The following is a 17,342-nucleotide window of genomic DNA, read 5'->3' on the forward strand; positions in this document are numbered from 1 at the left end:
GTCCTCTTCTCAGACATGTTTGCGTACTGCTCCTTCTCCGAACTCTTGGCCTTTCCTGGCTCCTCCTTACTCTTCCTGGTTTTCTGGGCTCCAATCCTCTCCTCTTCCGTGACTGGTTCCCGAGGTTCAGTTTTGGCCTCTGTTTTCAATGTGTTCTCAGGAAGCTTTCTCTTTTCCTTCTTCTCCTTCTTTACCTTCTTCACCTTCTTCTCCTTCTCCTCATAGTTCTTCCTCTCCTCCAGAAGGTTCTGGTTTTGCTCTTTTCTGTTCTCAAGGTGTTTGAAGAGCTTCTCCTGCTCTTTCCTCTTCAGCTGCCTCACCTTGTCAGCCTTCTCTTCCTCTCCGTTGCGCCGTGCCTCTCTCTCTACCACTGCCTGCTCTAGGATATTTTCCTGAATGTTCATTTCTCTCCCCATATCTGACTCATCCACTGGAGTGAACAAGCAGTCCTCAGGCTCATCCCGTTTTTGAACTGATGTGTCATTATTCATTGGAGCTTTCAGTCCAGCCAAGATTTCATTGTCAGTTCCGGAGCTCTGACCCTGCGGACTGTTAGGGGGCGCAGACCTGCATGTGCCACCAATGAGCACAGGAAGCTGTCTACGGGCAACTCTGGCCCGATCCAAACTGCTGTTGGAGGAGCATGAGGATGAGGAGGAGGCCTTCTTCTGTGCCACAACACGCTGGTCCTGTTTGCAGGAGGCTTGGGCAGGGATGACGTTGGAGGATGCAGCTCCATCTTCCCCTGCCCTTGGCCCAGAGGTGGCAAAGGGCGTAACCGCAGCTTTCCTCATGCGCCGCCTGAGTCGGGCTGCCGATACGTTTTCCTCAGATTGCACTTGCCCCTCCGTAACTCCGCTCTTGCTTTGAGCTGAGATGTCAGCGGGAGCGTTTTGGCTCGGTTGACCAACCTTTCTGCTCTCCTTGGCAGGTGGGGAGGACAGTGGTGGCAGGTGTGCAGTTACCTGCTGAAGGTTCAGATGGACACAGAGACGAGAGAAACATAAGGGACACAGCAGACACCAGCCTCATCCACATTTTTTTTCTCCAATTGATTGGATTCATGGAATTGATACAGCTTATATAAAGGTTGCAAAAGTCATTAGATATCACTCAATGAGAGGCAATGAAATATATGCCCACGGGCATTATAATTATTACATTATTATTGTTGGCATTATTACTGTTTAATTAGAGATCTGGGGACACACAAAATACCCATGTTTAATGTAACTTATTCATTAAACTTATTTGTTTTTTTTACCTCAGGAACTGGTGCAGGCCTACTCTGCAGCTGAGCCCTCATCCTTAGCTCATCCACCAGGACCTTCAACCTCTCAATCTCCTCCACACGCTCCTTCTCCTTCTCCAGCATGTGGTGCAGGAGAGCCACCAAGGCTGATTGGTCGACACACGCAACGTGACTCTGCTGAGAGTGGTGTCTCGGCACGGTCACCTTCTCAAGTAGCGTCTGATCCAAAGCAAACCATAAAGTAATAAGTGTTACATGTTTCATAGTAAGTCTACAGATCGGAAATGATGCATTAGGATCTCTGGCTGAAAAATTAAAAATGCTTTCATATGAATAGCGATGGATAGCATTTGAAGATATAAAGCCCTGTCATATCACATATTATGAAAAATGTGATTTGACTTTTCTATCCTGTTAGATTTAGTTAGGTTAACTCTTTGCCGATCTCATTATAGCAACTCAGGAGTGTGATATCACCTCTAGGCCTAGGCCTACTTTATCTTCACAACAACTTTACAAACTGAAGACTAAATGTTGGAACTGTCTCATTTCTTTACTTCTTTTGATTTGTTCTATTCCTATTTTTACAGTTGTAGTTCTCATTTTTGGTGTTGCCTATTCTAGCCAGTGGAAAACATAAAAGAACAGAACTACACGAGGACCTACCATGCAGTATTGTACAGAAGGAGGAACACTCTCGTCTTCCATAGTCTCGTCTTCCATAGTCTCCTACAAATAAATATTGATTTGATCATGTCAAACGATGTCAAATAAATAATAAGATTTGATCAAGTCATATGTCAAACATGAATGAACCTATTATATAGAAAACTTGTTTGACATTGGAAGTATGTCATTGATGAGACTTACCAGTAAAATTCAGCAGCTTCTTTTCTAAATGATAACACGTACAATCAATCGTAGACTTTCTGTGTGTGAATGCTGAGTTTCAGCTAATGACTATTTTCTGTGCTACTTTTTGGAATTATATGACATCTCCATGCCTACACATTGTGACGTTTCATAGTTCATTGTGATGTCATGTGGCTTTGATAAAGAAGGTGCGTGTCTCATTCTACGGCCAAGTGGCCTAGCCAGTCAGCCAGCGGTCTAATGGACTGACTTATCAATCAGGGCCGTAGTCAGCATACATACTCCCCAATATTCAGATATGACTAAAATGCCCCCCCCCCCCTCCCACCAACCCACCCAATATACGGACATGGAAAAAATAAAACGCTATTATAGGTTGCAAACCCTACAGGCACCACCATCTCAAGTTCCCCTGAATAAAGAATGGATGTTGATGACGATCTGAAATGTAATAAAACGTAGGCCTAAGTAACGCACACATGAGTGAGTGATGGTTTCAGAGAGAATGGCCTACACCCCTGGGTGGTTTGTCCTGGTAGTTTTTGCGTTTTTCGTTAGCGGCGTGCGTTATCGGCAGCGCGCATTTACTGCACCATTGTGCGGTGTGGTAGGGGTGTCAATTAACATTTAAATATTGAGCCGATCAGACAGAAAGGGAACTTTGAAGCATGTCCATATGCTTGTAGTAGCCTAATGTGCGAAATTCATATTTAACCCTCTAGGTTGTTGGATCTTGCATGTTATGCACTCAATCGCGCATCCATTTACAGTAGGCAAAACGTAAGACTCAATTGTGGCGACGCACAAGTTGGAAAAAATGTTTGCAATGCACTGGTGGTGTTAGCCTACAGTTACTGCACAAACCAACATAGGCCTAATGTATGAGGTAACATTTGAAATGTCAAATATCATAATGCATACATATTTTTATTTAGGCATGGATAGTGTAGCCTAATAGGCGATGTATTCCCCATGGTGTCCAGAAGACACCAGCAAGTGGCAATAAAGAACGGTCAACAACTCAGAGGATGATTTGAATGAATCAGTATCAATATGAATCAGGTAAAATGAGGGTAGGAGAATTTTTAACAACAGCGCATGCTTCATACGTGGTTCACACTATATTTACTTCATATTTTATCTCTATAATTAATTGATATTACTGTAAACCATATCACTGTCTTAACTTTATGCGGTGTCTTCAATGCATGGGTCTAGAGACTAGCCTACTCTTGATTAAATTATTAGAGTCGAGTAGAGTATAGTGGCCTCATTTATACTGTTTTAGCTTACTATTATTTTAGCATTACGAATTGGTTCATTCTAATAGATATGATACATTAATTTCTGCAAAGTTTTTGTATTTAATGAGATTCTAATATTGCGTCTACTGTTGCATCAACATGATAACCTGAATGTCAATGTTTAAGACGACATGTTTCTGTCCTTTCATTTATTTATTTTATTTCAGATAGTATATGTTTTCCTTTTCTTGATGAATCTTGTAATGTCACGTAAAATTGACTTCAGAACAGCCTACTACAGTCTGGCTAGGAACAGACATCATGCATGCCTAAAAAAGTACTGGAGCTGTAGTCTAATAGCCTACTACTCTCCAATACTGACTTGTAGCCTGACACTGGTTACGTTAACAGCGTCTATTAATCTGACTGTAAAATGTGAGTTATGATATGACAGTAAATACGTTTTTTTGTGGACTGTCTGTTTGGGAATGACGTCAGCCTGGCAGCTGACTCTTAATTAGCCAATCCGCAGAAGTTGTAGTTGTGAACAGGAAGGGGTTTCCCAGTCTATGAGAGTTTCTCATGATCGAGCTGCCTAGTCTTCTTCTGTCTGTCTGCTGCTGGAAGTAGCAACACACAGCGACGCATAGGCTGAAGTAGAACAGGATCTATTCAGCTGGTTTGGGAAAAATATTGTGAGTATCGTAATCCGAATGAAGCATGTATAATCTTGGTCAATACGAACGCGATGCCGATTGTCAAACTGATTTTGATGATCAGGGACGACTTAAGCCTAAAGTGTCAGTGTTAAGTTAAGCCAGACAGTTATTTCGTAGATATATCTCTTGGTAGGCTATACTTCTTGCTGAGTGCAACATAATAATAGTTGCGCAGTGGGCCTAGGCCTACATTGTTTCCTTTGAAACTTTCTCAACTTGGCCCGTATCTTGCTAGTGATTGATGTTTGGACTTTGCTTGGTTGGCTACCTCACGCCCACTCCTGTTTGTGTACATACCACCACACCCATGATAGGGTTACAGTAAAGCTGGGAACATCCACAGATGATGGAATCAATTCTGTGTTTGGTGTAGACTAAGTTCAATTTGCAGGGCAATAAAGTTGAAGAAATTCACCCCTTAAACTTGCTCTTGTGCTCTCTGTCTTGTAGGGAGATATGAAGGCCCTTACTTTGCTTCAGTCAGGCCTGGACATTGACCAGCGCTCCAGGGCCAGCCTCCTCTCCAACTATGCTCCAAGTCTGGAAAACCGAGTCCTAGCCCAGTCAAACACTACCCTGTCGCAGTCCCTCACCAAGCCTCCGTCATGGATGACCCAGACCCCCAGCCAGGGGCTGTCCTGCCCCTCCCTCCAGCCATCTAACCTCTCCTCCACAGTGTCCACATCTCCGCTGCTGTCCTCCAGCGCTTCTGTGGCTCTCTGTGGCCCTGCATCCTTCGGCTGTTCCTGCTCCTCCTCCTCCTCCTCCTCTCACCTCCTCAGCACGGAGAACGCTCTGCTGAAGAGAGACCCTCTTCTCTCCCCTCTCTCCTCCCTCAGGAGCACTCTGTTGCCCCCCAGCAGTGTCTCCTCTGGCCCACAGCTCCCCCATCCTGCCCAAACTGATGAGAATCAGAAACAGCCCAGCGAAGATGAGAGGGAGAGATGCTGTAGGCTTGACGATATCACCAGTCAGGTATCTTTTTTTATGGAATCTTGGGTCGTTGACTTTGACTGTTAGAATTAGAATGTAGCCTACCACATGACTGCAAGGCTATGTTGTTCATGCCAGAACCATAGAAAGAGAGAGTTGCGACACGATGATGTTGCCGCCACACGATCAAAAGTTCCAAAAAACCTGCGCTGAATGGCTGAATGGTTGAATGGCTGAATTGCAGGAGGGTGGGATGTACTTCTGGATGTTGGAGGGTGTAATTAATTAATTGTCTACTGACCAAGAGATTGGCTGTAAATAGTTCCAAAAGTCCCATAACGAGGAATTAGCCTGGAAAAAGCGCTGCCATTTTTTCCTATGGAGGTCTATGGGAGTGTCACCACTCTGTTCTATTTCGTTTCTCCTGACTGCCAGAGGCGGTGCTTTCAGCACATGGATGTCAATCACACGAACGTGCAATTGACATCCATGTGCTGAAAGCACCGCCTCTGGCGGTCATCCGAAACTCATAGAACCGTAGTTATATGCATAACCTTCGTTTTATCTACTGCTCTGGTTCATGCCATCTAAAGCATGTGGGTTACTTTAAAGTAATTGAGTTTTTTTGCATTGAGTGTATGCTATGATATGCTGTGACACTTGCAACCAGAGCTCAAGTTCAAATGAAATTCATATGTTGTGTATTATTATTCTTGGTCAGAACATTTTAAGGCGCAAAACAATAAAACAAAAAAGACAGAAGATTCATACAGTGCATTCAAATTATGAGAATGAGGAACAAAACATTGTTATGATAACAACTATGTCTTTGTAAACTACTACATTCTTTTGTCTGTGTGAAATGTAAGACATCTGAGTTTGGACACATTGAAGATGAGGACCCTGAGCAGTCCATAGTGATGCCTGACGTTAAGTTGGATTTGGCAGAGGAAGAGGAGGAGCAGATCATAGCTCCTGATGAGGAGTTTACAGTGAGAACATACCATGTTGACAGTCAGCTCGAGGACCTGAAAGATAAGAAGGTAAAGCATACAGAATAGACACACCCGGTCAAAATACACATTCTTCCTCTTGCTGTCAGATTTGTTGTACATTCATGTATTCCAGTTGTCACAGCCACAGCAGTAGTCCCCTTTGTCATCACTGTAGATTTATTCTCTTCCTGGTTGTCTCATGGACCCTGTCTCCATTGTGCTTTGGCCTTTTGCTCTCCCACCTCTGTCAGTACCGTCTGCTGAATGCAGTGTGCAGTTCCCTGGTGATGAAGACCTGCACTCCGGGAGAAAAAGACTGGGATGACGAGGAGACGGAGAAGGTTTGGAAGACAGTCATGAACCTCTCAGAAGACATCTCCAAGAAAGACCCCGAGTTTCTCCTCAAGGTGTGTTGGTTGGTCGGTCGGTATTTTGAGGCTGCATCACTCCGTATGTTTCTCTAGAGAGGCAGCGCCACTGATATTTCCGATCCCTGTATTTTGTCCCTTTCTTTTCTACTTATTAAAGGGTTTAAAGTTCTCCCTCACTGTGCCAGAATTCATGTCTATAAATTAAGATTTGAAAGTAGATATATATTTCATAACAGCTTTGAAAATGTCTGATAACCTTAGGCACAATTGTTTTCTTTGAACGCATATGACCCCAGGGGTCTACCGACCAGTTGTTGTGTATGTGCTTTAGAGATGATGCATAATATACCCAGAACGTCCGTAGGCATTATGTACATACTGGTGAGGCATCATTAATTAGCAAATACTGTACATTTATGTAGTGTATTCTTACAGGATATTCCCATGGTTTTGGTTACAGCTAAGGTTAGGGTGGGCTTTAGATTTTGTAACAGTGTGTCTTTACATAAAATAATATTTAAAAATACAGCATTATAGCTTCCTCTCCATTGAACTGGTCCTCTCTCCCTCTGGTCAGGTGGCAGTGTACACCAGACAGGAACTGAACATTCGCATCACTGCCAACTTCCTGCTGGCACTAGCTGCCCACCTTCCTGCTACGAAGCCACATGTACGCCGATACTTCTGTGCCGCCACACAGCTGCCTTCTGATTGGCTGGAAGTGATAAGAATCTACTCAACTGTACGTTTGCGCTGCACATCAGCTGTACCTTGTCTCTGCTTGATTGTCTACTGATGTTACTTAATGACTGAAAGAATTAGCACATTTGTTCAGAGCTTTTGTTCAGGTCTGAACCAATGTTTCAACTCCTGAAATGATCTTTCTGTCATTGCATCCCCAGTGTTTCAGCAAGTCTCTGCCTTCCTGTTTGAAAAAAGGCCTCACTGATAAATTCAAGCAGTTCAGTGAATATCAGCTGGCAAAGTACAACACGCGGAAACATAGGTGCAAGAAGAACAAGAAACCCAAGGCCAAGGTAGACCACCGAGCTTGCATGGTGATAAACATGTATAGACATATCCAGGAAATCTTGTGTTTGCATACATACTGTATGGATGTACTGTAGACATAACAGCATTTGATCATGTACCGATACGGATGTCTGTTACTCTCACAATGTTTTTCCTTCTGCCACTGTTCTCTTGTCCAGGTGGTTTCAGATGAACAGTGGACCAAGTGGGCAAACCTGGTGGGGTCAGAGCCTGAAGCCCTGCAGAAATATGTGAGCATTTCCTTATCATATTTTCCTGTAGGCATAATCAGTGCCTTGGAACCTGCAAGGAAGCATGGTCATGCTGTGGTTCTTGTGTGTGCCCTTTGAGTCCTCCATCCAAAGGGATTACATTTAGCCTGTCACTTATAGTACTCGACTGGGTGTTTGATCAGAACTCATCTCCTATACAATCAGTAATTGGATGAGATACCATAAATTACATGTAGGAGCATATTACTGGAATGTGAGACCAGGCCGCTTAATATTGTTCAATGTGTGTCACCACTTGTGCCACACCAGCTACAGAGTGATGCTCGTAAACCGGTGGACAAGAAGCAAAGCGAGTTCAACCTGAAGAAAATGATCGAGCGCCTACACATCAAAGAACCTGCTGAGCATGTTATGGCTGTACTGGGGAAGAGGTGTGTCTGTGTTTGCATGGATTTATTCTTGGTTGTGTGGTGGGTCTGTCCCAGTGATTGTGTTCTCACAATGGTCTTTGTCTTAGACAAAGCGTTGCTGATTGATTCAGAGCAAACACTTCACATATTTGGAACATTGTGTACTGCACATGTTACAATGTAGTTATCCATTAAATTGCATCAAGATGCACAAAGTAAAGCCAATACAAAAGTACAAAAACACTTGAAATGTGCATTAATAACTCTTGATTCGCATACGGTTAGATAATTATGATTAATATAATTTCTACAAATAATCTTAAAATATGCAAATGTGTTGATTGGAAGCCCAGCTACTGACACGGCCTCCTCTTTGCTTATCCTCAGGTACCCAGCAGACATGCAGGCTTTCTCTCGTAGCGGCCTGAACGGGACCTGGCAGAAGGAGTTGTCAGGGAAACGCATGAAGCTGAAGCAACCGGACACCTGGGATCGTTTGGTCAGTCAGGAGGGAAATAAGGCTGCCACCTGGGAGAAGCTGATTGGTGAGGAGAAACTGGAGTGCATTACGTCATTTGACATCACACCAGATTACACTAGCCTAGTTTTCAGAAGTGCATTCTAATTCAATACACCTTTTCCTCAACAAATTGCTTCTCACAACTCTCTAGTAAATGCATTCTGTCTGTGCGCTCTGGCATTTCTACACAGTTCTTGCTCAGGGAATGGGAATTTAAAAAGCTGTGTATACACCTTTTCATCCAATTAACTATTGGCTTCATAAACACGGAAGGAAAATGTGTACCACTGTCAACAACCTTTTCCTTGAATTGTTGATTGTACCTTCAACAGTTGTTCAGATTCTTATGCCACCTGTAGTGTCTGCCATTACCAACACATGGAAACAACAGTTTGTCACAACACAGTTCAACACACAACACATTGACAATAGTCACAGTCCATGTTATTACTAGTGATTCAAACACACCTGCACCTTAATTGTTTCAGTGGGGACAGTCCAGCTTGTCGAGACAGAACACACATGTACCCTGACATATCTCCATGTCTCAGTATTTGTTGTTGTATTGTTGTTGCAGATAGTAAGTCGCTGCCTTTCATGGCCATGCTGAGAAACCTGAGGAACATGATCACTCAGGGCATCAGTGAGAGGCATCACCAGAAGATCCTGGCCAGACTCACATCCAAAGTAAGCTGCTCAAGCCGTCTAACATGACGCATAATCAACACACACATGCACTATACTATACACACATATACACACTCTCACACAGACACACAACACACATACTCTTTGTACACATACTGTATAAATCTCTCTCTCTCTCTCTCTCCCTCTCTCTCTCTCTCAAACCATCTCTCTCACACACAGCCACACACATTGCACACCCAGCCATGTATGGCTTCTGATCTTCTCTCCATGAAAAGTGAGACTTCCTGTAGAGCTGAATTACTGAATGGAATAAAATAAATGGTTAAGTTAATGAAAGAAAGAAAGAAAGAAAGAAAGAAATACAAGCCCAAAGACATTATGCACACCTCCCAGTCCATGCGTTCATGCATCAGTCGTGCATCTGACATAAGGAGATAGAGCACATGTGTGAGAGCCTGTTGTGTGTTTTGTCTCTGCAGTCATCTGTAATCCAGAGCAGACAGTTCCCATTTCGCTTCCTGTCTGCATATAAGGTCATCCTGGAGCTGGGCAAGACAGGTAGGACACACCTGTGCCACAACAGGTTCATATTCAGGTGTAAATATTTAACACTTTTACAGCACAGCTGTCTAAAGTCCAAAGTCATACCGTTGCTCATCTGATGCGGTGTGAGGGAAAAGACAAACACGGGTCATCGTTTAGGCTGATTCAGGAGCAGCACAGGTGATTAATTGTGGCCTATGCAGACGACAGTACATGATTTCAGCCCAATTTTTCCACGATTATGTTGTGGCCGACACATTTCCAGTGTTGTGTCCGAATATTGAATATTGAAAAAGGAGGCGTAAAGTGACATTTAACAATCCACAAGGCGCGAGAGAGGGCTACGATAGATGATCTTGTAATATGGCCAGTCTTACGACCAAGACGCGGCAAGATTTTGTGGTTTTCTGATCGCCTAATCTGACATGGTCAATCGTAAAAGATCATCGTGGAAGACAGAAAATCGTGTAGTCTGCACAGGCCATTAAAGTGACTGTAGGCCATACCGAAACTGAAACACGAACACAACACTATCTGCAGCACACAGCAGCAACAACAACACACGAAAGCTATTTAGAGTGCATGTACTGCATAGCAATTTAGTGTCTGTATACAGTATACATGTACATATGTTTTATATATAAATTATATGCAGAATTGTTAGATTGATGTGGCTGGTGCAAATTGCCATCCCTGGTGTGCTGTATATGATACAGACATAGATGCCAGTAGATATAATGTGATGACATTGCCACTTCAAAAACAAGACCTGTGTTGATGTGAGGATATCTTTCCAGTAAAATGATCACAGTCCTTCTGTTCCATGCGACTCCTCTCTGTTAGCTGTAACAGCAGTAGAAGACGTACCGACCTCTGCTGCTATCCTGAAAAAGATTTTGAAGAAGCTGCCCAAAAGCAAGCGCTTCAAGAGTCTGGATTGGGAGACCGCCAAACGCAGGAGACTGAGGGTGGCCCTGGGTGTGCCTTTTGTTTACCGCATCTTCAAGATGAAGAAGCAACTGTACAAAAAAGCATGGTACTAAGTAGCCTCTGATCACATTGAGCTTTTCCACTCTGACACCCATGCTACACCAGAGGCCTCATTACAGAAATGTCCGATCTTAATTTAGGATGGTTCTATAATGGCCAAATTCCTATCTTAACTTAGACATTTTCTAACTTAGGAATCCTAAGTGTATGTTTTTTTATCATAACAGTTACAACAAAAAAATATTAATCATTACAAGAGAATATTAGATTGTTTATGTATTATTGATTGATATATTTTAGTTTTTCTTCTTTTTATCCTACTGCAGTTAGGATATTTTTCTTTAATGAGGCCCCAGGTCTACAACTGAAGCTCTCCGTCTACATAGCTTTAAAATGGAATAATTAGGCTGGTCAATTTGTTTAAAGTACGCGCCGCTATCACATCTGGCATAGCCAGTTCTACTGATTACAGTGGAAGCTAATCGTTGCAGCAGACGCTCTGTGAACGAAGCGCTTCAGTTACGCGCCTGGTGCAGCCTCCCTGTTAGATACTTATCACACTTACAGTTATGACCGGTAATTACATGCTCATCGCATCACATTCACATAATGAAGGCATTATGATATATTATGCTTTACAGTTTATAGTATGATGTTGTTGGTAGGTTTTAATTGATTCCATGGCCGTGTTTAGGTGAGCTAGGCAATGTTTTTGACACCAGCCAACATCACCTCTGTCACAGTTACAGTGCCTATAGAAAGTCATCATACCCTTTTGAAATAGTTACTTTTTTGTCTTACAGCCTGAAATCAAAACCCATTTAAAAAAAAAAATCTTTTCCAGTTTTATTTACAAATTTAGCTGTACAACATCAAAATAATGAAACAAAAAGTCAACAGTTCTGAAAATTAATAAAAAATTAAAAACTAGAATAACAGGGTTGGAAAAGTCATCATACCCCTGACTTAATACTTTGTAAAGCTTCCTTTTGCTTTCATTACAGCCATCAATCTGTTTGGATATGTCTCTATTATAGATCTGCACACCTAGGGGAATATTTGTGCAATTTTCCGTGCAGAAATGTTAAAATTTAGTCAAATTATGTAGGGAATGGCGATGGACTGCTCTCTTCAAGTCAATCCACAGATTTTCTATAGGATTTAAGTCAGGGCTCTGACTTTGCCACTCAAGGATATTCACCATCCTATCCTTAAGCCACTGCTTTGTTCTTTTGGCAGTATGTTTAGGATTATTGTCGTGTTGGAAGGTGAATGACCTCCCCATCCTCAGCTGTCTAGGAGAGGGACGCAGGTTTTCCTCAAGAGTTTGGGTGTACTTGGCAGCATCCATTTTCCCTTCTATCCTGACCAATTGCCCAGTCCCCGCTGAAGAGAAACATACCCAAAACATAATGTTGCCCCCGCCATGCTTCACAGTAGGTATGGTGTGTTTTGGGTGTGTTTGGGTGTGTATACTGTGTTTGGTTAGCGCCTGGAGCTCAGTCCAAAAACTTCAATCTTAGTCTCCAAAAAGTTCGATCTTAGTCTCATCTGACCATAAAAGCTTTTTCCACATGGTAGCAGAATATTCCAGATGTGCTTTTGCACTGAACTCCAAGCGCAATGTTTGGCGGAAACCAACACAGTACACCACCCAAAACACACCATACCTAGTGTGAAGCATGGTGGGGGCAACATTATGTTGTGGGGATGTTTCTCTTCAGTGGGGACTGGGCAATTGGTCAGGATAGAAGGGAAAATGGATGCTGCCAAGTACATCCACATTCTTAAGGAAAACCTGCGTCCCTCTCCTAGACAGCTGAGGATGGGCAGGTCATTCGCCTTCCAACACGACAATGATCCTAAACATACTGCCAAAAGAACAAAGCAGTGGCTTAAGGATAGGATGGTGAATATCCTTGAGTGGCAAAGTCAGAGCTCTGACTTAAATCCTATAGAAAATCTGTGGATTGACTTGAAGAGAGCAGTCCATCGCCATTCCCTACAGAATTTGACTAAATTTTAACATTTCTGCACGGAAATTTTTTTTTCATTATTTTGATGTTGTACAGCTAAATTTGTAAATAAAACTGGAAAAGATTTTTTTTAAAATGGGTTTTGATTTCAGGCTGTAAGACAAAAAAATTAACTATTTCAAAAGGGTATGATGACTTTCTATAGGCACTGTACATGGCTCTTTAATGTTATATTGGTAAAACAAAACAAGTCTGTTGATGTTTTGATAGTTAGCTGACTGGTTTTAGACAACTCAGTCACCTTAATATGCCTTGATCTGCAGCAAGCAGCATTACACAGACGAGCTCTTGGCTCGCTACAGAGCGGCACTGGAGGAGGCTGTGCAGATCTCCTGCCGCTACAACATCCCACCCCTCCCTGGCCGCACACTGGTCCTCTGCAACGCCAGTATTGGGGAGGAGAGACGCAAACACACTTACGACTTCTGCCTTCCCCCTGACCCCGAAAAGAAGGAAGAGGAGGAGGAGAAGACCGCACCGTCTGTAAGAGATCCTCACACAAGTCCGTCTCAGCAGATTGTTGTTATTGCTGACCCCTAAATCATCAGTGTGTGTGTGTGTGTGTGTGTGTGTGTGTGTGTGTGTGTGTGTGTGTGTTTGTGTTTGTGTGTTTGTGTGTGCGCATATTTGCCCTGCACAGGTCCAAGAACTGGCAGTGCTAATGTCACTGATGATCGTGAACTGCTGTGAGCATGCCCAGTTTGCCCTCCAGATAAGTGAACAACATTTCAAAGAGGTGACGCTCCAGTCGGATGTACTGTTGGATAACGTCCGACCAGTTCTGAAGAAAGCAACGGTAAGGCTGCTTGCCTCCTCAGAGCTGCTTCTAGTAAGCCGAGTGGTGGCACAGAGGAACTTGGAGTACCTTACTCCATTACACCACTTACTGTGTGGTGTGGAACATGACCAGCAGGGGGAGTTGTGGTGCAAGTGGCAGCATCCCGTACCACATGCAGGCTCAGTGCTCGTGACGACCCTGGTTGCAGTTTGAACTGAGGTCATTCTGTGCGCCATACAGTATCTCTCCCATTATTTTCCTGTCTACTCTCCACTGCCCTGGAGTTGAGAAGATTCACACGCTAGGCTGCCCAGTGCCCACTGCCCACTGCACAAAGCCATGTGGCAATGGAGAAATTCTTTCTGAATCTCAATACTTTTGATCGGTTGAAGTGCCACAGTACCTTCTCCATGTTAGCTTAGTCCATTTCAAATAAGCTCAGGCCCAGAGGAGACCATGCTATTTTCTGTATCATGTCAATACAATATTGGCTGTTACAATTTTGGCCGCAGTTTTTTAATTGAGTGTGCACATGGACAATGATTATCAGAGGTTTTTCTGAGCCCATAAACAGACACTATGGGTGGGATAGGGTAATGCAGTTGTCCGGAGGCGGCGTGCGGCTGGGAATGTCCACCTCCTTGTTGTCCTTGTCAAGGTTGGCATGGTCGTGGACACCTCAACAGGCAACCAAGATGCAATATACAATTGAGAAGAGGGTGGGAATAGTGCAAGTTCTAGCTCACTGAGAGCAGAAAAGCATTTTGTTAGCATCGTGCTCCACTACCAAAATGAGATGTGTCCAGCCTTTTGTTGACAGGACAGTGAAGACATAGCAGGGAGGTACTGTAGCTGGGGGAGAAATGGGGTGTGTGGAATGACATTTGTTTCATTATTGAGCAAACAAATAAATATCACTGCAAGCAGAAAAATATGACTTTGAAAACAGATCTCTTGCTTTTGAATTGTAATATGTTTGCGATTTATTTTTTATTTTTTGCTCAATAATGAAGCAAATGTCATTCCATAGGATGTGGGTTTCAGAAAGGCCCTCAGGTCAGACTCCAATTTGGGTCCCTATGGACATTGGCTCTGTGTGTGTTGTAGGGAGCTGACACCAGACCATTCATGTCTGCCACGCTTTAATAAGAAAAACTTCACAGCTGTTGTCACTCACAAACATTTTACCAATGCAATCAATGAATGCATGCCTTCTAGGGATCAGCACTTGTTCTGTAGTTGGAACTGATGGTGTTTGGTTTTGCTGCCATTAGGAGATGGACAACATGGACTGGGATGAGAGGAAGGCGTCAAAGTTCAACATATTCAACGAAATGATTGAAGACAAGACTCACGTGAGTGAATATCTATGAGCACTAATTACTGTGGGCACAGGACACAGCTCTGAACAGATGTGCTGTTGCATAGTTGGTGTTGGTGATGCTTTACTTTAAGACTCAGTTAGGCATACTTGGTCATAAGCTTTTTTTGCTGTGAGACATGTGGCCATGAAGAGAGACTTTAAAGGTGCAGTCAAGGATTTTAATCGATTTCAAGCCCATCAAATCTTTTGTCACGTTCAGCAATCATCTCCTCAGCAGTCTCCAGCTGCCCAAACCATGAGGACACTGTAGAAAAAATTGGAAACAAGCATAGTGGGGGTAGCGTGTCTCTCCAACAAAAATGAAACCTTGCTTAGGTCCTAGCTCGGAATACTGAAGGTAGGGGTGAAAATACCTCTCTGACGTGTTTTGTCCTTGGTTAAAATATAATGTACATTATATTAAAGCTTCTGCTAAAAAAATAAACAACACAGACAAATGTGGCTTCCTGTGAAATCACTGACTGCATCTTTAATGCATAACTCCAGAGAAACGCTGTGTCACCATACCATTCTGTACATCTAGATTGAGATGCAGTTGCTTACTTGTACTTATTTGAGCATTAAACACTAACATTATGATTTGACCTGGAATTACCATCGTTCTTGTTTTCCAACAGGTCGACAATATAATTAGTTTTACAGGATCTTATTACTCTTGTTTATCGGACATTAGCTTGTACAAAAAGGAAGTCAACAAGAATGCCCTAATGGTGTCTGTCCACTTGATCAGGTTGGTCTTACACTGTTTTGTGAGTTGTGAATATGGACTGCAACCATATTACTTGGTTCAGTGATGTAAATAGCACCTGGCCTGTTTTTAGAGAGTATTTGCCACTATTATGATTAATTATTTAACCAAGTTTTTTTTCTCTTGTAGTAACTATGCGACGGACAATTTAGATCGGAACTCTCTGGAGCTTGTTGGCTTCAGTGAGCAAATCCTTAAGTAAGAAAACCATCTGTCTGTGTATGGTGGATGCACTGAACAATTATACAAACCTCTTGGTGGTTATAAGAGGTCATGTTAATATTTCGCCCGTATTGTTTTCCTTTTCATAGGTTTATCTCGGAGAGGGGTTCCTCAAGGCTCCTGGACCATGTGGAGCACATGGACAAGCTGCATGGTGTTCCTGCCCCACCCCAAACCAAGGTGCAGCAGGAGCGAGCAGCAGATGTCCTCCCTCTGCCTGCAACACCTAAGCTCAGGTACCACCGCTCATCCTCAGCACTCCAGCCAATCCTCCACCTGTGGCTAAGAAGCAGTGGAGTTTGAGATACACCCCGCCATGGCTAGACACCGATGGTCCCTGACAGACCAGTGCCAGATCCCACCGGCAACGTGTTGGTTTACAATACCTGTCAAGATTTTGAGTACAGGTCTTCTAAAAATGTGACTTTGAATGAAGGTCTGTGTAGTTCAAGTGAAGCTGGTGATGAATTAAGTCAAATGGTCCGGTAATGTGGGGTTAGTAGTTCATAGAAAAGTTTAACCGCTGAGGAAAACAGCGATGCTGATGGTATGAATAAAAAAACAGAAAGCAAAAAATGTCCAAATGATTTTTCTCTGGTCAGGTGGCGTGGGGTGCGTGTCTTCGTCTCCTCCACATTCCGGGACATGCACGGTGAGCGGGACGTGCTGGTGCGCTCCGTCTTCCCCGAGCTCCGCCGCCGCGCCGCCCCCCACGGCCTGCACCTGCAGGAGGTGGAGCTGCGCTGGGGCGTCACCGAGGAGGAGGCGGCCCGCACCCTCCAGCACTGCCTGGGGGAGGTGTGCCGTAGCCAGCTGCTGCTGGGCCTCCTGGGGGAGCGATACGGCATGGTGCCCCCCCGGCCCTCCCTACCAGACAGCCCACAGCACGACTGGGTAAGAGGAAATACGGGGGTGAGAGGTGCGGTATGCCATATGCATACTGTATGTACTGCGTGCTGGTGTGTGTGTGTGTGTGTGTGTGTGTGTGTGTGTGTGTGCGCGAGCGCATATGTGTGTGTGTGTGTGTACTGTATGTGTGTGTATGTGCGCATATGTTTTTATTGATGTGTTTATGAGCGGTAACTCCCTCTCCACAGATTAACTCCGCTCCGTCTGGCCTGTCAATCACAGAGATGGAAATCCGTCAGTTTCAGGCCTTGTGGCCGGACTCGGCCTCCAGCCGCATGCTCCTCTACTTCAGATCACCACACCTGTCCAAGTAAATATGAAATTACCTGTTCATCTTTTTTTGAAGATCTTTTAAAAAATGACAAGCCCATCTTTCAGGTCATGGTGTTTGGAACATAACTGTTTAGACAGACATTTCTCAGTTCTGAGCCTTCACGTTTACATTGTCCCTGCTGTGTTTGACTTTTGCCATCACTATCTATCTCCATGTTGCTCTTCA

General features: G+C 43.6%; 1 protein-coding gene across 1 annotated transcript in view; it reads left to right on the top strand.

Moving 5' to 3' along the window:
* Positions 1-1,508: 1,508 nt before the first annotated feature.
* LOC134075111 (telomerase protein component 1-like) overlaps positions 1,509-17,342 on the top strand; it is a 40,704-nt gene continuing 24,870 nt past the window's right edge. The window contains exons 1-20 of the mRNA XM_062530589.1: positions 1,509-1,517; positions 4,539-5,063; positions 5,891-6,064; positions 6,268-6,423; positions 6,965-7,129; positions 7,290-7,424; positions 7,599-7,670; positions 7,962-8,083; positions 8,450-8,607; positions 9,160-9,269; positions 9,713-9,791; positions 10,620-10,812; positions 13,066-13,285; positions 13,443-13,598; positions 14,855-14,935; positions 15,582-15,694; positions 15,842-15,910; positions 16,024-16,170; positions 16,537-16,828; positions 17,032-17,153. Of these exons, the coding sequence (XP_062386573.1) occupies positions 4,545-5,063; positions 5,891-6,064; positions 6,268-6,423; positions 6,965-7,129; positions 7,290-7,424; positions 7,599-7,670; positions 7,962-8,083; positions 8,450-8,607; positions 9,160-9,269; positions 9,713-9,791; positions 10,620-10,812; positions 13,066-13,285; positions 13,443-13,598; positions 14,855-14,935; positions 15,582-15,694; positions 15,842-15,910; positions 16,024-16,170; positions 16,537-16,828; positions 17,032-17,153 (3,083 nt within the window). The 5' untranslated portion in view covers positions 1,509-1,517; positions 4,539-4,544. The remainder of the gene's footprint in view (positions 1,518-4,538; positions 5,064-5,890; positions 6,065-6,267; positions 6,424-6,964; positions 7,130-7,289; positions 7,425-7,598; positions 7,671-7,961; positions 8,084-8,449; positions 8,608-9,159; positions 9,270-9,712; positions 9,792-10,619; positions 10,813-13,065; positions 13,286-13,442; positions 13,599-14,854; positions 14,936-15,581; positions 15,695-15,841; positions 15,911-16,023; positions 16,171-16,536; positions 16,829-17,031; positions 17,154-17,342) is intronic.

The sequence above is a fragment of the Sardina pilchardus genome, chromosome 2 (genome assembly GCF_963854185.1).
Source record: "Sardina pilchardus chromosome 2, fSarPil1.1, whole genome shotgun sequence".
Classification (NCBI taxonomy): Eukaryota; Metazoa; Chordata; class Actinopteri; order Clupeiformes; family Clupeidae; genus Sardina; species Sardina pilchardus.